We start from the raw sequence: 23,956 nt of genomic DNA on the forward strand, positions 1-23,956 counted from the left end.
TTGAAGGTAAAATATCTTTATCTTGTTTATAATAAAACCAATGCCATCCATATCAGTTGGCTATTCTTTTTGGAATCATCATCTTTATATTTATTTTTAAGCATAATTATTCTTGCTAACTGATTGCATTACCTTATTTTTATCTGATCTGCCTCACAAATCATTAATTTTTAGTTTTCTCTCTTCATCATATAAAAAATATTTTCTATTTAAATATTACTTATACTTTCTTAATCCTAGTGACTTCAAAATAAAAACCTCTCTGTTCTATCAATTACTAATTTTGTCATTTATTAGTTTGGGAAATACATGCTCATTTAGAAAATTGTCTAATATGATTTTATTTGTGAACACATTCATTTCTGTAGTTTTTTGAGACAGGGTCTTATTCTGTTGCCCTAGGTAGAGTGCCAGGGTATCATAGCTCACAGCAACCTTAAACTCTTGAGCAGGAGCAATCCTTCTGCCTCAGCCTGCTGAGTAGCTGGGGTTTCAGACGCCTGCCATGACGCCCAGCTAGTTTTTCTATTTTTAGTAGAGATGGGTCTCACTGTTGCTCATGCTGATCTCAAATTCCTGAGCTCAGGCAGTCCACCCTCCTACTCCAGAGTGCTAGGATTTCAGGAGTGCACCACTGTGGCTGGCCTTGTTTTCTTATTCTTTGTAAGGCCATGCTCTCTCCTTAGATAGGAGGTGTGGAGTGATGGAAAGAGCAATGCATGAAAGTCACCAGGTGTGTGTTCCAATTTTGCATTTCAGCTCCTTTGCCACACTTTCCTGAGAAAGTCAATGTCACTTACCTCCTCTGAACCTCAACTTCATAATCTCAGGGTGAGCTGATAGCACCTAGACTGCATGTTTGCACATGCATAGGGAGCTATTGTGGAAACAAGAAAATGCTGTGAAAGCTGGAAAGCATCAGATTTCTTTTTTAAATTGTAAATTTTACTTCATGGAGAAATACAAGGCGTATAAATCATCCCCAACTAAAACCATGTCATGGTGAATTTGAGTGTATTCCCTTTGGTTCCTAAATGTGTGTGTGTCAGAATACAAAAATAAATGTGTATAGACAGGACAAATCGTGTATGATGTTTTTATCCTTTTAAAAGCTATCATGAGCAGTCTTCTGTACTTCTACTCGAAGTATAATATTCTATAATTGTGCCATTGCTGTTGGACATTTACATTGTTCTCAGTTTTTAGTTGGAATATAGCCTTTTTGCCACCGTTCCAGATTGTTTTTTGATTGTGTATTCCAACAATTAGTATTTCTGACTGGTTCAGAGTGATTATTGAAGACGGTCATTTGCTTGCTTAGGATTTGGTGCTTGATCCAATTCAGAAAGCAACTGTAAAATGTTGATGAGCTGTGTGTGGTATGACCATGTTTGCAGGAAGATCATGTGATGGTGGTATGTGAACAGATCGTAAGGGCGATAACTTTGAATCAGTAACACTCAGACGTAATGGTTTGATCTAGTTTAATTGAAGTATGAAGAGAATAGTAAAATCTTGATAGAGAAAAATTGTGAAGAAGCCATTGATGACTTACGAACAAAAAGACAAAATTACTAAGTTGGAAAGGTGGAAATTTGGAAGTTCTGCAGGAGCTCGTTGGTGAGCACGAGGATGACTGAGTGTCGGACGTGCTTTAAGGTATTGTCAGTTCAGACAAGAAGAAAAGCTCCAGAGAGGCTTGGGGTGGGGCCTCAGAGTCACCCGCAAGGAGGTTATGCTTGAAGCCCAGGAAGTAAATTATACCACACACTTTTGAAATAAGAATGTGTATGAATAAAAATATGACCTTTAGAGGATGAGAAGAAGAATGTGACTTGGCAGGAGTAAGAAGGAGGAAATTATCTGAAACGCTTTAGAAGCACTAGCAGCCAAGTCACTGCAGAGTATAAGAAAGAGGCAAAAGAGCACACTTATGTGTAAGGGTCATGACAATAACTGAATAAAATTTTCCTTGAACAGATAAAATGTATTTATTTATAGAAATATCTTTATAAATTAGCACTCATTTTTCAGACACACCCATTGCAGTTGAGCTTCTCTGTATAATTTCTTCTTTTCCGCCCATCACATATCTGCTCATTTATTGATTTCCTAGCTTTGTGCATTGAAAGAGCTTCAACTCTGTGATACTGGAATAGCGGCGATCACAGCACCCAGGGCTTACTGTGTAAACACCACCACCTACTCTGAGGAGCCAGTGCTGATTCCAGGTCTGCAGTAGGGACACTTGGGCACCCAAGTCACTGGGAGAAGGTTGTTAGGGAATAGGATATTCACATAATACCAGAATGTTACCCAGAGATTACTTAATTAAGAATTGCTTTGAGGGGAGGGAGGAGGGAGGTGAGTAGAGGGAAGGGGATTTGTGGGATTACACCAGGGGTGCATCTTACAAGGGTATATGTGAAACTTGGTAAATGGTCTGTAAAACTAGTGAATGATGCCCCATGATCATATCAATGTACACAGCTATGATTTAATGAAAAAAAAAAAAAAAAGAACTGCTTTGTTTTTTATCTTGGTGCTGTGCAATTGGAAGTGCCCAACATATGTAGGTGATGTTTTTCCTAGGAATATTTAAATTAAAATCATGAGGAAACAATCAGATATACCTAGAACGTGTGGTATTGTTGTGAGTGTGCTTGCTTAGAATTTGTGTCATTGTACAAATAACAAGGCAGGAGGACAGTTCCAAACAGATCAAGGAGAAGGAGGCAGAGCAGGTGCACCGTTGTGTCTCGGTAAGACCTGGCTTCAGGTTGGTGAATTTAGATACAGAGTCAATATTAATTTTTTTAAGAGTAATCTTGATGTGCATGGGTAGAAGAATGTCTTTCTTTGGAGATGTGTGCTGAAGTCTTAGGGGAAAAATACCATCTTAGAAACTTACTTTCAGATGACACGATAAAAAGAAAGTAAGTATATACACTCCTACTGAGAGAGGGAGAGGTACAACAAGAGAATGTCACAAAGCATCAACAGTGAATCTGGGTGAGAATATCCATGTGTTGTATGTATATCTTAATGTTTTCAAAGTAAAAAATTAAGAGACAGTGAACAAAAATAAAAGGTAAATAAAAGAATAAACCTTAACCATAAAAATTAAGTAAGAAAATCTTTTAAAGCTTCTTCATTTTTTGTCCATTTATCAACACTTTGTTTAAATTAGGCATTAATCCTTTTTGCTTACTAGGATTTTTAGTGAGAACTTATTATTTTTTCCACTGTATCCTTCCACACCCATCTCTTGTCCTGCTCAGTATTAGCACAGTTGTGAGAGTGTCCTGGCCAAACTATGTTGGATAGAATGTGTAGATCATAGCTTAACTGCATTACATACATAGCCATCCAGTGTTTATTCAAATTATTTCTGACTATTTCTTGGACTGAATGAATGCTCTTGTAACCAAATATCTGATCATGTCAACTCAAGTGCAGTTAGTAATCTAATCAGATGTCCTCACATAGTCTCTCACTTATTTGTCACTTCCCACAAATACATTGTCTTACAGTTCTATGAGTCAGACTTTGATACCAGTCTCACCAAGCTGACATGAAGGTGTCAGCCGGCCTGCATTCCCTTGTGAGGTTTAGGGCAGATCTCTTTTCTGGTTCATTCCAGTCTCCCAAGACCACCAATGTTTCTGTCTTGTTGACCACACCCAGCCTGTCTCTCTGCTTTACTGGGTTATCTCTTTGACTCATTCCTTGTCTTCCTCTCCACTTCCTGAAGGATCCTTGTGATCACAGTGAATCCGCCCAGAAAATCTGACAACCTTTCCTCATTAAAGTCTGGTGATAAACAGCCTTTGCTCAGTTTGCAGCCCATCCTCCCCTTTGCAGTATAACCAAACGTATTCATAGATTTCTTTGAATAGGGTATATATATCTTTCAGGGACCTTTGTTCATGTCTCATCCCCAGGAAAAATGTGTACTGGTTATAATATGAAAAGCTACATTTCATCTATTTAAGTATGCCATTAAAGCTGAAATTAACATGTGAAAATATAGAATAAAAACATTACTTGAGGTCATTTCAGAATGGTAATACTTTATTGATAATAAAAAGATAATTAAACAAAATAGCAAAAATTTTCTATACATTTTTAATGATAAATGATGTTTTTTCCAAAAGTCAAATCACATTACTTATATGTTTGTGTATTTTGACCTTAAATGGATTATAATCATTCTTTGGAGAATTATTTAATGTTGTGTTTATGCTTTGTATTTTAGCTACATAGGATTTATCATACGAACATACTGTTCTGCTTATGAATACACATACATACACACACATATATAAAATGATGAACTTTATTTGTTTGCTCTGATTTTGTACTCAAAATTAGAAGATCAATTGACCAGTTCTTTTGTTCTTAAAGCAGGGGAAACCTTTCAAACTCCAGATCATGGTGGTGAGAATTTTTAGTATATCATAAACCCTATTTTTAAATATGTATTTTGTTTCTTACTGCTTAATAAGGACATTATCTGTTTAGGATCTGTGTCCGTAACCTTGGAATAAGCGCCTTTGGATATAGAGACTTTGTTTACTTACCTTGGTACCATTAGCTCTTGTTGCACTGCTCGTTCCATGCCTGCAGTACCAAAGTCAGCATTTATGGTTGGGATGCAGGTTTCTTCTATTCCAACATAGCTCTTTGATAGAACCTTTTGCCTTTTAACTTATGCCTTATTTCTCCTATAATATTTACTGTTAAAAGAGTTATTTATTGAACTATGACTATGTAACAGGCACTGTACATGTTCATTATCTCTTTTTTATAACATTCTGAGGTAAATATTATCTCCCCACCCCATGTTGCAAATTAGGAAGCAGGGGGTTCGTGTGATTTGACTGACTTGGCAGGCTCACCCACGTGGTAGGCAGTAGACTCAGAACCTCATCTTAGCTCTGACTACAGTCTGTACCCTTAGTTACTAACAGTTCTTTAGCACATTTATAACATATAAATCAAATTCTATGTATGTCCCTATTGTCTAATTCTCAGACTCTATACCAGCATTCCCTTGGTCTGAACGTTTTGTCCTTCCAGAGTTCACATACTGATACCTAATCGATGTGAAGTAGTATTAAGAGGTAAAGTCTTCAGGGGCTTCTTTTGGGACGACAGAGCCCTCCTGAAGGGATTAATGTCCTTATGAAAGAGGCTTGAGGGAGCCTGTTTGCTCCTTATACCGTGAGATAACACACAGAAGGGTCTACCTGTGAGGAGCAGGTCCTCACCTTACACTGAATCTACTGGAGCCTGGATCCTTGCCCTCGTAGCCTCCAGAAAGGTGGGCCACTAATTTCTGTCCCTTGTACATTACCCATTCTATGACATTTTCTTATAGTAGTGAAAGCTGACATGTTCCAGCTATGTCTAGAAGACACAGTTCTAGCAGAAGCACATGTGTTTGCTACGGCAAACACATCCAGTGGTCCAATAGGGTCAGAAAGTGTTATGCATATCTCTTGCCCCTTTCTTGGGAGTCACGGTGCTTACAAGCCTACACATGGTGGAGAAGTCTGTAACATTTTACTCTTTTAACCTCGTTTTGTCCAAACTTATTTGGACATCACTCCTTATTTTGTACCACGTGTATTACCATCCTGCAGAACAGTTCTACAGGATACCTATGTGGCACAGGAGAAGCACAGCCCTGTGCATACCTGGCTTTTGGCCCCTGCAGTCCGCACTCTGACCTACATGGTGGGTGTGACTGGAGAGATGGCCATGTGTCATCATGGCTCTGGATTTTGGTTGCTTTTCTCGTCTCTTTCTCTGTGTGTTTATGGTATTTTACATTTGGCCCTTGAACAACATGGGGGTTGGGGTGTCAACTCCATGCACATCTGAAAATCTGTGTATAACTTTTGATTTCCTCTAAGCTTGACTACTAATATCCCACTGTTGACCATCAACCTTACTTATAAAGAGTTGATTAACACATACTTGGTGTATTAAATGTACTATATACTATAATGTTACAATGAAGCTAGCTAGAGAAAAGAGATGTTGTTAGGAAGGAAAAATGCATTTGCCCCTTATTACGTGGCAGGGCATCATCATAAAGGTCTCCATCCTTGCTGTCTTCACGTTGAGGGGGCCGAGGAGGAGAAGGAAGAGCAGGAGTTTGTTTTTCTATGTCGGGTTGGCAGAAGTGGAAAGAAATCTCGGTATCAGTGGATCTGTGTCGTTCAAACCTGTGTTATTCACAGGTCACTCGATAGACCAGTTAGATCATCTTTCATGACTTTCAAATTGAAACAATTTTACTATGATAAAACCTAATGGCCTGAAAAATTTTTTTTTCTATATGATACACAGTATACAAAAATTATTTTGAAATACTAAGTTAATAAGAATTATTTTTAAAACTAGAAAGTGGAAATGTGTAGCTAGGATATAAATGTTACCACCATATTGCTCTTTTGACACTAAAACCGATTTTAAGTGATGCTATCTCAAGCAGTTATAGATATTTTCAAGTTATCCAAACATTTTTACAATATTCTTCGTTAGTTACGTGTGTTCTTGCAGATCAGACTCTCACGGGTGGGCAGCCCCAGCGCGTGCGTTTCTAGTGTGGATCTTGGCTCTCCATTGGAGTCAGCCTCCCGTTTGACTTGCCTCTGGGTGTTCAGAGCCTTTCCAGTGAACATGTCCCAAACTGACCTCCTTCAAACCAACTCAGTTTCTCCCAGGCCCACAACTGCTATTTTCCTTAATCTCTTTTGTTCAGACTCCAGGTCTGTTCCATATGGGAACTTAGTTAGCTTTAATTATAAACATACTTCCCAGCTTGGACCAGTTCTCTATTTCACTGCTAGCATTTGGTCTAGGCCACTGTCATCTTTGTCTGGATTATTGTAAGAGACAGTTAATTGATATCTATCTCTCACCTTCCCCCAATTACCATGACCAGAGCCGTCTGTTAATATGTTATGTCAGACAAGTCACTCTTCTGTTTAGATGCCTGAAGTGGCCTTTCTGCTCACTCGGAATGAAAACTAAGCTGTCATGGCCTACGGAGTCACTGTCCACCTGCGTCACCTGCCCTGGCCTCTTGGTGCAGCTCTCCTCGTCCCACTGTGCTCCTATTTCACAGTTGGAAGAGCAGACAGCCCCTGCGTTTGCACCCACAGGTGTCTGTGGTTCCCGGTCCCCTACTGGGCTTACTGTGCCGTGTAAATCGCGGTACTTTCACCCCCCTTACCTGCAAGTCACATTTTCAAGCCACCCCAGTGTAGAATTTCACCCCCCACTGACATTTTAATAACCTCCTTCTCTACGTACTTTCTTCCTCTTACCCTTTAACGTTGGTTAGAGCGCTATTTGTTTTACTTTGTTTTCCCCTTGTTATTTGTCTCCCTCACTAGTTTTAACACTTCTGAGGGCAGGGACTTTTACTTGTTTTGTTCACCTGCACACCACTGCTGCCTAGAACTGTCTGTTCCTTGCATAATAGTAGATCCTTAGTCAATATGTGAGTTAAATGCAGGCCTGAGCGACTAGCAGTATCCATGGAGAGCGAGTCCGGGGCTTAGTGCCACTTCACCCTGTCAGCCAGCAGCAGGGCAGAGACCGAAAGCTCCAGGAAGGCCTGACTTCCTCAGTCTGACTCCACCCCAAGGGCAGACCCACCCCACTGCAGCCCATAGTAAGTGAGGAATAAATGTGTTCAGGCAGGGAATGAAAATAGAAAGGAATGAGTATTTATTGGGGTCAAGGCTTTTCTATTGATTAGCTTTTCAGATTGAGGATTTTTTTTTTATTTCTTACAGCATCTACACTATAATTTTTTTTAAAGAAAATTATCTTAAAAATGTTAAAACAATAATTTTACAATGGCAGTAAAAGAGAATTGACATTCAGTAATCGCATGTTGCTGGCAATATTACTTTCATTATAGGTTGCTAATGTCATGGTAGGCAATTGTGTTTGGTTTACATGTTTTAGCTGCAGATGATATGGAGACAGTTACATTACTTGCACCGTAAGCCAAATTTTAAAAATCGGTACTTATTTTAAGTCCAATTTTGGATGAATAAATATTAACAGTTTGTATTTGTACATAATTGAGCCATGTTTTACTATTATAAGCTTTTCCCTTTTTTTCATATAATATTAAAAAAAATTCTTCTTCTAAATATCCAGCAATAGAAACATGCAGCAAATGTCCAGATGTTCCCTTAGGCAACAGCGTTCCCTCCTCATATACTTCAGTTTGTTCCCTGTGTGATGTAACATTTTTGCTTCAGTTCTTCAAACTTAAAACATTTTAATTAATAAAAATATTTTTTCTATTAAAAACTGCACTGTGGTTTCTAAGTTCAGGTCTCTTAAATTATACTTGGTCATGTAAATAAGCTGTGCTTTGCAACTTTGGGTTTTTAACCTTTGCTCTTTGCTATTAGCTTTATGTTTTTTTAATTATAGGGAAATGGAGGACAGTGGGGAAGTTATGATTCAAATGGACTGTTGTTATTACTGTATTCTTTCTTTAAGGAAATGAAAAATGTTATTTATTTTGTTCAAATCAAGCAGAAACAAATATAGAATATCTTGTTATTTTTTGCTCAGCATTTAATATTATCACAGTTTGATACTTTATATGTGATAATCGTCTTTCCGTTTCATGTGATTGATGGTGTGACCTGTCATTTATAGTTGCAAAGCAGCCATCATCCGTAGTTGTCCTTACCCTGTGTATAACAGAAGGAACGTTATTTTCAGGGTATGTAAGTGGTTTGTTTGAATAATGAAGTCATAGTGATTTTGGCCTTGAAACTGAGCCCCGTAATACTGTGTGAAAAACTAAAAAGAAGAGACAAGACTAGAAAAGCATTCACATTCTTAGAAATTATTTTGTTCTTGCTTTTGTCACAGGTCTTTTCTGTGAGGCTATAATACTTTACATTCTTACATTGCCCATTTGTGCAAACATGTCCAGATGAATTCACTGTTTAATGTTAAGAATCTTATAACATGCCAATTTGATTTGTAGCCCTTCATATTATAGAATGCTAATTAAAATCATATTTTTGCATATGTCATGCCTTTCATGTACATATGCAAATAGATTCTGTTGCCTTTCAGCTATTAGTAATTAACTTTATGAAGGACAGCTGTAATACATAATTAACAAAAATGTTTGCAAGCCCTTTTACACTGAAAGTTACAACAGTAAAATTTTTTTCCCACTTATCAAAAGAGCCATTTTAGTTCAATGCTCCTGAATGAGATCTAAATTGTTTTAAATAATCCCATGATATAATTGAATTGATGCTACCCTGTGTTCTGTGGGGAGTGGTGCTCATGTACTGCCTGCTGAGCCCTGTCCACTTCATATTTATGTCAACACAATTGAATTCAGTCAGCTGATTTGTGTGTAAAGTAAGATACTATGTCAGGTAATACTTTTTGTTTGTTTTTTTTTGGTGTGTGTTCTGCAGATACTGCAAACATACCATTTTTGAAAACCTCTCTTCAAATTATTATTATGTTTTTAAGGAAGCTTCATGAAAGCTATTCATTTTCTTTTTTATAGTCTTTTAAATATTTAATAAAATGACATTTTCTCAAATTTATTTCACGATTGAAGTGTGAGATCAGCAAGGGGCAGTGAATGTTGGATGGCAGTGTTGCTTTATCTGTCTTAACTAACTGGACATGAAGATAGTGACTAAAGAACCGTAATTATTGTTTTGATCTTTTGGTCACCGTTAATATACCCGAGTCAAAAAGCAGCCACCCAGTGTAGATGCAGTTATTTCTTCTGCTTTTGCATTATCACAGTGTATTCAATCCTGGATGCAATCTTCTGTTTAGCAAGAGTGGTATTATGATGTCATATGTGCATTTTACTGTCAGAGCTGTTACATTTCCTCTTATGTACATGTTCATTACTCTTAAATACTTTTTGTGTAACTTTCTATCAGAGAGTCAAGTTTTAGTTCTATAATTATTTTTGTTTATTTTTTAGGGTTGCTTTTGTAATGAAGAAGCACTTAAATACTCACCTACTAGGCAAACATGGAGTTGGCACCCCAAAAGAAAGGTAATTTTTATCTATTTTATTTCATCTAAAAATATGATTGCATTTTCATTTTTGGCTTTAATGACATGGACCTGTAGAATTTTTATCAAATCAGATCATTATTTTTGCATTTGTGGTACCCTGTTGTCGAATATCAGATTTTATGCCATCCTTCTATAGAAATTTAATATCATATTTTAATTAAAATAATTCTAACCTAGAAATTTTTTAAGGGATGTGGGGGGCTTTAAATTTTTAAAACAACCTTGTAACAGTAGAAGAGTTAAAATGGAAGAAATTGACTTCTGTGAATGCATTAGATGCGCTAAAACAAATACCTAAAACTAATTTTTTGTTTGTTTTTTTTCCCCCCTCTATTTTTACTTTGAGGCTTTCAAATAATATTTTTGGTTTTTTACTATAGACTTAAACATTCTAATATTAAAAAAAGTATATCTTGTGTCATCATTTAAATAATACTACAGTTGCCATTTCATGAAAAATAACACTACAATTATTATGTCGTCAACTGCCAGGTTTTCTTTTTTCTTGCTACTGTATCATAATTAGCTTCATCAGTTAGACTTAATTGTATTAGGTGTACTGAAACACAGCAATGTCAGTTACCAGGTGAGCATGGCTACTTCTGAAATTTTAAATTTGTAAAATGTGCAGCTCAGAGCTAGTTAAACACTGTCACCTTCCTTAAAGACAGGTTAAATTTTCAGCTTTCCTCAAGTCTTTCTGGATAGTATGAAACCTACAGACATTCCCAGAAACTTTAGCTTTCACTAGTATTTTAAAGGAAGCTTTAAAATGTCAATAATGATGCAATATTTTGTATTACTCTTAAGTCTGAGGCCTCTTCAGCCGTATTTGCAAATGTTTAATCGTCTTTAAAGATGTTTTTTAATTGATCTTACCAGTGTTTTCTCTGTTTGTGAGGAATTTAAGTTTTCTATGGAGGCATATTGTTTTCTTTAACTTTGCAGTCCAGACATAGACTAACTGGGATGTTGGCTATGCCTCTGTTTACCCTCACTTTTGGTTTCCTGTACTTTTTCCAGTAACATTGTACTTAATGATTGCCGTCAAAATGTATGTATTGTCTATGCCGTGGTCCGTTTCTCTTAAAATGAAAGGCATTCTGTTCTTTTTAAAACAATAATTGGATACCTGTCAACGTGTGTTTCATACATGTTAAGTAGAAACAAAACATATTTTTAATTATATTCCTGTTACTTTCACATAATTATTCCAGTTTTATAGATCTAAGGATTGAGAGTCATGAAATTTCAATAATAATTTATTCAGTATTTCAATTAATAAATGATGGAACTGTTATTTTTCTGATTGTAATTTCAAAATAAATTTGAACAAAAACAATCCAGATCAGGTAAATATAAGGCAAAAACATTTCCCAGTTATTCCTTTAAATAGCATTCATTTTGAAATCAAATAAGTCATTTTGCCTTTTATTTAGGAATTTAAAAAATGTGAAGGCATGTTTATTCATTTAGTTTCATATCAGTGCAAAATCCCTATGTATTTATCTGTTAAGGTCCTTAAAATACTAGATACACTCTATATCTTACGAGTTTGAAAATCACAGGTTTACTCTTTGGTATTTTTATTTACCCCTTGCTATGCATTTAGGACACTTTTCTTTCACTCATTTCATTTCCAAATGCATAAAGGGAGACTCAAAAGGAGACAAGTGAAACATTTTCTTTCTGCCCTCTGCGACATGGCAAGCTTTTCTCAGACAGTTGTGTTATTTTTGTCCTAAAATCAGTTAAAAAAAATCTCAAATAGGAAAATACAACCAACTTCTGGATTATTACGTTTAAGCATTCCAAGTTGTTATGTTCATCTAAACCAAACTTCTTTGATTGAGTTGTTTCTACTGTTAAAAAAAACCTCTATGTGGGGTTCTAACTTACTGCATAGAAATACTGAATTAGAATGGTAGGACTTCAGCAGCAGCATAATTCTCAATATACTCATAGGTGGAGAAGACCAAGATTGAAGTGGCATAAAGTAGCATAACAAATACCAAAAGGCTCCTCTCCCATTTGACTCTCCTGCTTGGTTTTAGTAAGCAAAGAAACCCTTTATCAGCATGCTGAACCTTCGGTTGGGGCATAACTATTCTCTACATTAAGTAAAACATTTTTCTTACCTATTTAAAACATTAATGCCTTGGCTGTTCTTTTGCAAGCTTGCTATATTTTAATTTCTCTAGGACAATATAATCAGTTTTTTTTTAATGTTTTGAATTTGATTCTGTCCTCTAATGCATTGCATATTATTAGCAAATAGTAATAGAAGTTAGCTAAATAGGTTGTGACAATTAAATTAATAATGCATTTTGCTTGCAAGTATTTAGGCTTTGTGCTTTGACTGATATATGCAAAAATGATAATTTATTAAAAATAAATTCATATACTTGTACTATAAAGTTTGATGAACCAATAAATTTTGTTGGTGTGACTATCATTATAAACAGAAAACTAAATAATTCCAAATATTTTCTTCGAGACTCTATGAACGCCCGAGTGATGGCTTGTGTAAGAACACGCTATTTTTATACCTAAGTTTGCATTAAATTATTTTATGATCTTATACTACAGTTATTTCTAAAGCCTTATACACTTAAATGCAAACAACTAAATATAACCACATTCAATTCACATTCTAAAATAATAAGCTCCAATTAATTTGCAAGTTCATTGTAAAGTATTCCCTATTTTAAATGAGTAATTCTCTTTTATTATAAGTAAGCCAAAGTATCTATATAACTCTTTGAATTTGCTAATAGTAATTTAGCGAATGAGCTTATCCACAATTATCACAATTGGAACAGCCATGCTAAGTATATCTTCTGTGAAAGCCAGGTGCATATTACAATGGAAGTGGATGGCATTTTGTAGTTCAGTGCCTAGAAATCAGCTGGGCTTTGAATGACTGTGTAAATAGGAGGAGGAGGAGGAAATGATTCTCTTAGACATTCTCATCTGATACATTGCTTTTGCAGTTGTATACCGTTAGGGATACCATTAGGACATATCTGTACTGGCAACATCTCCCAAAGGCTGATGCATTCAGAAAACCACTTTGCCAATAACAGAATTTAAATTAGATGAGTGCATCATAAAGTGTAAGTGTGAAATAATTGTAGAAACAAGGAAATGTAGCTGTGTTTTTAGTAGTGAATGTCCAGATCCAAGCATTTCTAGAGGGGTCTGTGAAGGTTCTGATTCCCAGGCAGCCTGTGAGCAGAGCTGTTGGCTGTTCAGGCCCCTGCGACCTGCTGAGGGCTAGTCAGTATTTTCACTAGGGTGGAATGAGATTTCTCCCAGGCCCCTTTAGGATTACTGAGCTCTGAAATTTGTGCTGACCTTTCCCCTTTTATCAGACATTTGGGATTGGGGTTAACTGTCTTTCTTTTAACAGTATCTTTGATCTTACTGATAAATAAAATCTTTCTCCCACCTAATCTTCTTGTGGGAAGGAGACCTTGGCGTCGCTGCCACTTTTTCTGATTCGCTTTAAGCCACTATTACGGGACATGCCTGTGTAAGTCCCCTTCCTTTTCTCTCTTTTCTCAAAAACTTTTGTAGGTTAAAAATGGCATAGAAGCATCATTGCTTTTTGTTTTTCAAGTTTAGATACAGGCTTTACCATTTTTCATGGAACATGAAAATATCCCACACTCAGACTTTCTGGGAAAGCATATATACATGTGTGCGTACATGCACAGTTGTTTCTGAAACGCCATCGAGGTTACTTTGAGGGAAATAATACATTTACAGAAACCCTGAATAACGTACTGTAACAGACTAAAATTTATCTTGTCAGAAGAGATTCTGTTCTCAGCATTTGATTTGACTCCTGTGAAGACACACTTGTCACGTCAGTGTCCATTTTGAAGAAATAACTTACCTTCGTCTGAGTTGCTCTTGTTGCATATATTCTATTTATTTATTTATTTATTTTTATCTGTACTACATTTTTATTTCTTTTTATTTTTTATTAAATCATAGCTGTGTACATTAATGCAAACAAGGGGCACCACGCACTGGTTTTATATACAATTTGAAATATTTTCATCACACTGGTTAACATAGCCTTTCTGGCTTTTTCTTGGTTATTGTGTTAAGACATTTATATTCTACATTTAGTAAGTTTCACATGTACCCTTGTAAGATATTTTATTTTTTTCAAGGAAAAAAAGTTTTCCTCACTACTTTACAGTGAGTTTCTATTAGCTAAATACTGCTTTTCATTTTATCATTGACATGAAATAGGGGAGTGTCATGGTTGTGCCACAATACTGAGTTCCACCTGATGGGCCCCTGCGGCGTCTCTCTGGAGTGTACTTTGTAGGACTTTTCGGTTGCTGTGTGTCCCCATCACCAGCCACAACTTCAACTTACTCTTCTACTCTCATTTCTTCCCTTTTGTCCATTATTACTTATCTTTTAAGTAATAATGGACAAAAATGAGAGATTGGCCCCTATGAGAGCCAATTTAGGAAAAATAAAGTATCTATGGGCACCTTTCCATTTAAAAAAGAATAAATACAAGAAGGAGAAAGGTTTGTCTTATAAAGTCCTAAAATAACTGATGCTGGCGTGAATGTGGAAAGAAAGAACTGTTGATGGGACTGCAAACTAGTGCTACCCCGATGGAAAATTGTATGGGGACACCTCAGAGAACTGAAAGACCCAGTATTGGATCCCATAATCCCACTGCGGGATGTCTACGCAAAGGAAAAAGGGTCATTTTATTAAAAAACAAACAAACAAACAAAAAAAACCACCTGCACTCAATTGTTTATAGCAGTGCAGTTCACAATTGCAAAGACATGGTGACAACCCACATGCCCCCCAATAAGCAAGTGGATTAATAAAGCGCAGTGTGTGCATATCGTGGAGTACTACTCTGCCATGAAAGAGGGCAGTCTCTTACCTTTTTGGACAACCTGGAGGGACCTAGAAACCATTCCTCTAACTGAAATATCACAAGAATGGAGAAACAAACACATGTCCTCAATACCAAATTGGAACTATCAGTCACCACTTAAGTACACATATGGAAATAAATCTCAATGAAATCAAGCTGGTGGGGAGGGGTGGGGAGAGGATGGGCAAATTTACACCTATTGGATACAGTGCACATTATCTGGGTGAAGGGTATAACTTTCACACAATCTACACAAAAACAAAGTATTTAAAACATGTACCCCTATTATTCGAAAATAAGACAATATTTATATAAGAAATAACACTGTTGGGCTAAAGTGGAGGGAAAACAAGTCAATTCTTTCCCTTTTTTTTTTTTTTGCTTATTTTAATGAGTGGGGAGGTTGTTATATTTTAATGACTTTTAATATTGCTTTTGCATGCACTGGTAATTCTCTTTCCTCCATTTCCCCCCATTTCTCCTTCTATAGACAGTTAAATATAAATAATATCTTATGACCATATGACATGGTTTTATTATGAAAAAGTAGGAGCTAATTTAATTAGGGAGATGGCCCTGCTAGGTAATCCTTTCTACATGGAAAGGTAGATAGGAGTCCTATCAATTCATCTAGAACCATAGTTATTATTTCTAGAAAATTTATTTGTATGTTTTACTAGCTTAAACCAATAATTTATTAAGGTATATAGGGAGGTAACTATACATTTTCCACCAAAGTTACTTTCCAGGATCTAGCAAGCATTTCTAAATTACATTGGTAATTTGGATATTTTATGATGGCTTTGTCACCAACGTCTTATTACTGATAGGGGTAGTTTGTACCTTCTGCTTTATAAGTTTCCTGGGTTAAGGTTTACAAAAGTCAGTGTCTGTGGGATAGAACATTGGGATTATGGGTGGTTCCCGTGGTTTGTCACTGGGGAGTGGAGCGCCGGCACCCCAGCTGCCGTCCTCACTGGCTCCGCCCTCTCCTCACTGGCTCCGCCCCTCTCCTCAGAAGGTGACCCTCATGCTCCTGCATCAGTTGAGCAGTAAAAGCTACATGGAGTATCTGGGTGCCATGTATTTGTCAGATAATTTGCTTTGATGCCCAGGATACATACTCTTTCCATTCTTTTCCTTTTTTTAATTTTAATTTTTATTTCAAATTAATACGAGGTACAAATTTTTAGGTTACATTGTTCTCACTTTCAAGGTAAAGTTCAAGTTGTAGAAGAGCTCTCACCCAGGGGGCAGCTGAACACCCTGTGTGCACTGTGCACGTTAGGTGGGACCCTGCCAGACGCCCTCCCTCTCCCCTTTCCCCTTTCTCTTCTTTCCCCTCCTCTTGCTATATTTGTGTTTTTTTGTTCGTGTGGACCTACAATTATTTATATATTGGTTTCATATTAATATTGAGTACATTGGATTTTTTATTCCATTCTTGAGATACTTTTTACTAAGAAGAATGTGTTTCAACTCCATCCAGGTAAACACAATATATGTACAGTCTCCATCTTTACTGATGGCTGGATAGTACTCCATGGTGTGCATACGCCGCGGTTTTGTTAATCCATTCATTGGTTGATGGGTGTTGCTTCCGTTCATTTCTTAATGTGGGTTCAGTTTTATCCTTTAGTTAGCCCCGTTGCCAGGGAGCTGCTTTCCTTCACTACCTTGTTCTTGTTTTTTTCCTCCATTAAAATTGACTTTACTGTTTTTACACACAATTATGACCATGATTTAAATTTAAGAATATTTTAAGATGTAACCTTATAAAGTTCATGTCTTTATTACAAGGTGATATTTAGGATGCTGTTCATGAAAATAAGTCATGTCTTTCTTCTAAGACTCAGGACAGTGATTTCTGTCTGGTCATTATTCCAGGAATAGTTGTGCCTTTCTGTTTAAATTTGTCATTTTAGTCATCGGTACTAGTGAATCATGTATATAATTGAGTTTTCCTCTTTATGTTTACTGCTGGGAAGCTCAGGGCCAAAATAGTGATCCATCTCTAGCAAGCAGGATGGACTTCAGGGAGTGCGTTTTATTTACTACAGTTATTTCCAGTTTTATCTTTTTTACCCCATGGGGAAGTCCCATTTTATGTCAGCAGTATATTTTAACAACCTCACATAAATCAAAGCTTACATAATTCAAGGGCAGTTTTGCAATAGGAATTTTTTTAAAGTCAAGTCAGTATTTTTCTGGAAGTACATACGTCTTTAGCCATTTGGTTTGTGGCATTATGTTGGTCATTGTACAGCCCTATTTTAGTTTTTTTTGTGATTGTCTTTGCCCTCTTGTATGAAAATTTTGTGCATTCCTGTGTAGCACTTCAGTAATGCTCTTTATTTCTCAAAATTATTGTTGTTTTAAAGACTGTATGTTCCTAAACTTTGCTGATTGGACATAGGTAATAAGTGCTCTCCAGAAAAAGAAGGGAGGATTCTTGTTTTTTTTACATCAGAGTACTTGCTATTTAGCTGCATCAAAAATGCTACTTCTTTTAGTACATTTTGGTAATATTAAAAAAAATACTTGTTTACTACCCCCTTTTTTGGGGGGCGAGATACAGTCTCACCCTCGATAGAGTGCCATGGTATTGTAGCTCACAACAACCTCAAACTCTTGATCTTGGGCTCAACTGATCCTCTTGCCTCAGTTTTTCATTTTTAGTAGAGACCAGGTCTCACTTTTGCTCAGGCTGGTCTCAAACTCCTGAGCTCAAGTGATCAGCCTGCCTCAGCAGCCATCACGCCTGGCCCTATTTACCACTTCAAAGGAAATTCTTGCTCTGGTGCGTGGCTCACTGTAATCCCAGCATTCTGGGAGGCCAAGGAAGGTGGATTGCTTGCGCGTAAGGAGTTTAAGACCAGCCTGAGCTAGAGTGAAACCCCGTCCTTACTAAAAATAGAAAAAAACAGCTAGGGATGACGGCAGGTACCTGTAATCCCAGCTACTTTGGATGCTGAGGCAAGAGGATGTGTGAGCCCAAGGGTTTGAGGTTTTCACAAGCTATAATGACTTCATGGCCCTCTACCCAGGGCAATAGAGGGAGATTCTTCTAATAAATAAATAAATAAATCTCAATTTACAGATAGTGAGATTTTAAATGTTAATAGCATATGTCACAATATAGAGATTTTTTTTCTCTACTATTTCTAAGATTTATGGAAATTTCTGTGTATTCTGAGCATGTAAATACATGAATTTTATAAGATTCTTATTTTTTGGATAATATTGGTTATTATATATTTATTCATAATATGTGAAGCTTTTACAAGAGGAAACAGTCCTGCTTTATGTGTTTTGTGGGGGATGGCGATGTGGCATCTTGTTTATTCATTAATTTATTCTTTCCATAAACATTGGTTACAGCAACTACTACTATGTCCCAAAACTTAAATGATGGCATTTTATGTGAAACATGGATTTACGGTGTTCCCAGCAGAAGGTGCAGTTTGAGGCGGCTGTGGGCTGTGTGAGAACTTGGAGAGTTCTGTGCCTGAGGGCTAGTGCTCAGTGGCCTGGGCCATCGGTTGGGGAGAGTAATCTAAGGGGAAGAATGATGATCCCAGAAATATGTGTGTGTGTGTGTTGCTGTCAGAAATGGCAGCCAATGAGATTATTTTGTTTAGGGGAGTTTCGTTTAGGTGCAACTGAGCCGGGTTGGCGCCTGCACGGATGACCTGCCCCTCTGCACGCACAGGTAGCCAGTGAGGGTGAGGACACTGGTGGAACTGTAACTCTGCCCACGTGGAGAGTTCGGGGACACACTGTAGGCTGGCGGGTTAGCCTCGTTTCTGGGACATTTGCTGTTGAACTCCCCTTCATTTCCTGGGTTACTGCCTAGTTCCTTCTCTCCCCTGGCCACTAGTTCGGTTTCTTTCTCCTCAAATTCATGCTTCAGATCCAGCCTGCGAGTAAGCCTTTTAATCATCAGTTTTATTTTGTCAGATAATTTTTTCCCCCTATCTTCCTGTCAGCTTTCTCCTTTCCCTTTATTCTGTTCATCCAGAACAGAATATTCTTTATTCTGTGTTCATCCAGAGTTTCCCCCATCCGGCTTACTAGTCAAATCGTATATTTAAATCCCAAACTGAGGCTTCTGTCTTCTCAGAGTCCTTATTCCTGTTTATTCTGCCTCTGATTGATCTTCTTCCTACGGAAGAATTAGCAAATGTCACATTCCTACGGAACATTAGCAAATAAAGGGTAAATAAATGAATGTTTTTTTAATTAGAAATTCCTTTATCCAATCACTTCTGACTCCCAAGAAAGAAATCCCAAAGACTATAATAATACTACATGCATTATACTTACGTTATCCAGTGCTAGTTCAATGAGTGAGCAGACCAGGGACGTATGGCTTAGTACTCTGATAGTCCTAACTGCAGTGGTAATGACTTTATTCTATTGCTGCCTGTTTGAGTTGTACAGAGATATAGGATAAAATTGAATTCTGTAGAGATACTGGGGTATACTTTTTCTAATATGGTTGTTCCAGTTGCTTTGTGTGTAATAATACATTGTTGTTTGGTGTGACAAATTGATTTTTTAAGGATTTTTTTCCCCTGCTACCATTGAGTCTAGTAGTTCACTCATGTTTAGGGTATATGAATATCTGCTTTTTTTTTTTTAAGAATATAGGTGTTTTCCCCCAGCTGGCATCTAGAATATTTTTGGCCATTCTCTTCTTTTGTTTCACGTAAATTACTTTTAGAACACTGGGGCTTATACATCTGGACTCTGACTAAAATATGTCTTAAACTCTTATCTTTAATTCCCAGTCAGTGCCAGAATTAAAGAGAACAAAGGCCTATATGTTCACTGCAGCCTTCAATTATGCTTAATTACCAACTTTGATACAGTTTCATTATACAGCACTGACTTTTTGTGAGCAGTTCTTTATATTCATTATGCCTTGGTAGTTGCTTATAAAAGTCTAAATTAAAAATTTTCCTAAGGAATTTTCAGGAAACAGAACCTTTCTGAAGTAATTTTTGTCAAGTTGCTTCAAGGCAATTTGATCTCCCATTTTAACATATGAGAAACAAGATATTTGTATTTCATCATATTACAGTGCTATGATAGGAAAAATGAAGTGTTTTCTATGACATTTTTTCCCCAGTTCTTGGTCTTAGGGACACCTGCATGACTGATAAATTGTGGGTTTAGAACAAAGGGCTTCTCTACTGACACTGCTGTTTTCTCACCTGGTATCAGGGGAGCAGACTAGCAGGTGTTGATACTCTGTGTGAGACTTCTCCATCTCCAGGTCGTCCTCAGGTTTTACAAAACTTCTGTCTGAGATTTCTGTTATGTGCCTTCAAAAGAATCGTCACACTGATACTTGCTAAGGTATTAGCACCTCCTCAGGCGAAGCATATGAAATTGACCTTTAGCAGGTTAAAAACAGTCAAATGTTGTTAATCTCAGATCAGTCAACCTAATTTTATTTAGAAATATTTCCAGCATAATGAGGTCAATGTAGAGATCTGCTTTTCATGGAAACAACCATTTCTATTGAGTTTTTCCTATTTTGTAAGCAATGCTTGCCTAGAGAGCATGGTGTGGTAAAGTAGACGAAGCTGGGTCAGAGTGAGAGAAGATTCCTCAGCAGACAGTCCTCTTTTCACTCACTGCTCTGCTGAAAGCCACACGTCCAGTCAGCGAGGCCAAGTCAGTGTGTATTTTCTTTCCAAGGCTCAGAGTTTGTCTCACTCTGTTACTCTTTCCCTAGATTTCCATTCTAAACAATCACTTCTTACAACTTAGGACAGTCATTCTTGTTCTCCTTCTCAAGGGCCATCTCAGGACTAGATAGTTAATTTCTGGAGGCCCTAATCCTTAGCTGAGCTTTTTTTTTTTTTTTAAAGATTGATTGATTTAAGATATTAAAATCTTCATTGTGATTTTTCTTTTGTAAGATGGATTTTTGCTTATATCATCTAATTTATGATTTACAGACACAGTACATAAAAGGTATTTCAAACTAGCATAGTTTCACATAACTTTGTGATATTGCTACCTAATGACTTCACCCTATGTGCATGGTCCTTGGAATGAGCGTGGCCTTCTCATGTGTGGTGCTGAGGCCAGCAGTTTTTTGGAGACAGTTTTTGGTGAAGCTGACATGAATTTATAGTTGTAAAAGTACAAAAAAAGAACAGCATTTAATAATTTTTTTTTTTTTTTTAATTTGGCCGGGGCTGGGTTTGAACCCGCCACCTCCGGCATATGGGACCGGCGCCCTACCCGCTGAGCCACAGGCGCCGCCCAGCATTTAATAATTTTAAAAGTATTCATTTTTAGATGAAAATGTTCAAGAAGTTTTTAGTTGCTAAAGTCTAAATAATATCAGGTTCCCTTTTTCATGTTAATCTGGTAAATTAAAGAACTATGGGAAAAAGCAAATTCAGCAGAATATACATATGAAAATTTTTTTTTAAATTAGACCCAAATTTTCTTTGAAGTTAATTAAAATGATAATTTCCCCTTTCATCCTCATAGTACCTTGTAGTGTTCAGAATGTCTTTTTCTCACTTTATATGTATAATTATGTAATATGGATGTGCCATATATTTTTGGCAACTAGATAGTAGCAGACTTATTTCTGAATAATGACTCTTAAAATTTATGCTGTTGCCTTAAAAAATTTTACATTGTTAATATGATAATAAGATTTTGAAGAGTAGGAAAAATTTTTAAAGAATGACCCCAGTGACCCCAATGCTTATTAATTTTGCTATTAGTACTCACAATAATAACAGTATATGAAAATACTGCAGTGTCAATGTGTTTGAGAGATACGATATGAAAATATTGTTCTTGTTTAGTTTTGAACTAATTTCTTTATTTCTGATTTTCTTAGCATTAACTCTGTTCCTGTTAGATTACATAAAAACAAATTTAAAGCAGTTTACGTGAACATAATCATGTAAAACCAGGCAGTTGTGGTTGAAGCTGGAAGAAGGTTCCAAACACTGAGACGATTGTGGAGTTCTCCATTTCCCACTGCAGCTACAGTCTTCATCAGGTTAAAGAAAATTTCTTTTATACAACCTGCTCTTTTATTGGTACAGTAAGCTATTGATGTTTTCAGATTTGAAACTTCTAATATTATTGATGCTAAGTGACATGCATGATTTAAGTTTTTGTGGAAGTTCAGGTTTGAGTCGGGCATGTTCCGAGCTCTGTATCAGAGCTCTTAACTTAGCTGGTGAGGAACCCTGTGTACAAATCTTAGTACTGTCTTAATTGGGCTATTTGTCCTGTGTATGTAATACCTCTGAAGTGATTAAAAACAAAACGTTTTATTCAAAAAAATCCAACTACTGGAGTTGATGTTAAAAAGAAAGAAAAAAAAATATATCGACGTAATCGTTAGCTGAAAGTACAAAGTTGGAATAAATTAAAATCTGGAACATAATGTTCTAGTTCTAAGGTCTGGTGGAATGAATAAATACAAACAAGGCAGTTTTGTGCCTTGAGGAGAGACCATCATTTTGTACATTAAAATGACCGGTACCATGTGCTTGATATGTAAACAAAGAAAAGGTGATTATTTATTCCTCTAGCTAGTACAAAAACTACCCCAATAAGCAGAGGAGAATTTTTTTTTTTTTTAAGAGACAGAGTCTCACATTATCATCCTTAGTAGAGTGCTGTGGCGTCACAGCTCACAGCAACCTCCAACTCCTGGGCTTAGGCGATTCTCTTGCCTCAGCCTGCCAAGTAGCTGGGACTACAGGTACCGGCCACAACGACTGGCTATTTTTTGTTGCAGTTTGGCCGGGGCCGAGTTCCAACCTGCCACCCTCTGTATATGGGGCTGGCACCCTAACCACTGAGCCATAGGCACCACCCAGGAGAAAACTATTGAATTGGAAAGGATGATTCTCTTGTTGGGTAATGTTATGAATGGAAAAAGTCTGATTTTCAACAAAAATGGTATTTGTCAGAGTATCATTATTCTTTATGGTAAAAACTTATCTGAAATAACAGTGGCAAAATAGCTTGAGTGGCTGTTTAACTCACTTTTATAAGGAGAAGAATGTGATTTGGTATTTTATTTTGCAAAGTGTTTTTCTTTGTACGATGTGAACTTAACAGTGGAGGGAACATCTGCTGACCATGTTGTTGGGAAGCCTTTCTTCAAGGATGGGGGTGTGAGTCAGCACATTTTTCATTCCAGAGGAGGGACACCCTTAGGCGGAGGAAGAAATGCCGACACCAGGGCACCCACTCGTTAGGAATATTTGATCAAGCTCAGCATTGTTTGAGAAAGAAATCTTGATTAGCTCTGTCTTAGGCAACTGAGTCATTTTAAGGAAAGATGACAGCTGCCAGTTGTGACTTTCAGTTAGAGATGACTTTCTTCCACCTCTTGTGTCTAGTGTATCTCTGTGATCTGCTTTACAGTGGTTTTCTCTCCTGGTGAGAATCTGCTCACCTGGCTTTCCCTGGCGGCCTAGTGTGCTGTCAGTGCCCTCACGCATGTGTTCTAGCAAACTTCACCCTGCCTTTGTTTTTGATTTGGTGGTTTTAGGTTGATCTTAACTATAGTAAGGATGTACTGAAATAATTTGTTTTCTTTAGTGGCATATTTGATAGTTTTATTAATGACTTTAGACTGTATTTATGGATCGCTGAAGTCCTAAAAGGGTCACTTAATTTTTTAAGAAAAACTTTACCGTCTTTTATGAGGGAAGGTATATTCTGTAGGGTTACCTAAAGGTCTCAGTTCATATGCCTTGCAAATGTCAGTAGCTTACTTAATTTGCCCTAACACTATGTAGCTTATTGTAGGATAATATAGAATTGTATAAATTTGTATTTCAGATATGAAAACCAGAGGAACTTGCCCTTGATCACTTAATCAAATTTTTGACAATTAAAAAGTGGTGTATC

General features: G+C 36.8%; 1 protein-coding gene across 4 annotated transcripts in view; it reads left to right on the forward strand.

Moving 5' to 3' along the window:
• ZNF407 (zinc finger protein 407) overlaps positions 1 to 23,956 on the forward strand; it is a 459,946-nt gene that overhangs the window by 162,009 nt on the left and 273,981 nt on the right. For 2 of the 4 annotated variants that reach the window (XM_053571862.1, XM_053571864.1), the window contains exon 4: positions 10,019 to 10,093. The exons of 1 other annotated variant lie outside the window; for it this stretch is intronic. In XM_053571862.1, coding sequence (XP_053427837.1) covers positions 10,019 to 10,093 — 75 coding nt within the window. Of the gene's footprint in view, positions 1 to 10,018; positions 10,094 to 21,917; positions 22,077 to 23,956 lie in introns of those variants that run through there. One more of the 4 variants, XM_053571866.1, reaches the window with a different exon arrangement.

This window comes from Nycticebus coucang, chromosome 19, assembly GCF_027406575.1.
Source record: "Nycticebus coucang isolate mNycCou1 chromosome 19, mNycCou1.pri, whole genome shotgun sequence".
Lineage (NCBI taxonomy): Eukaryota > Metazoa > Chordata > Mammalia > Primates > Lorisidae > Nycticebus > Nycticebus coucang.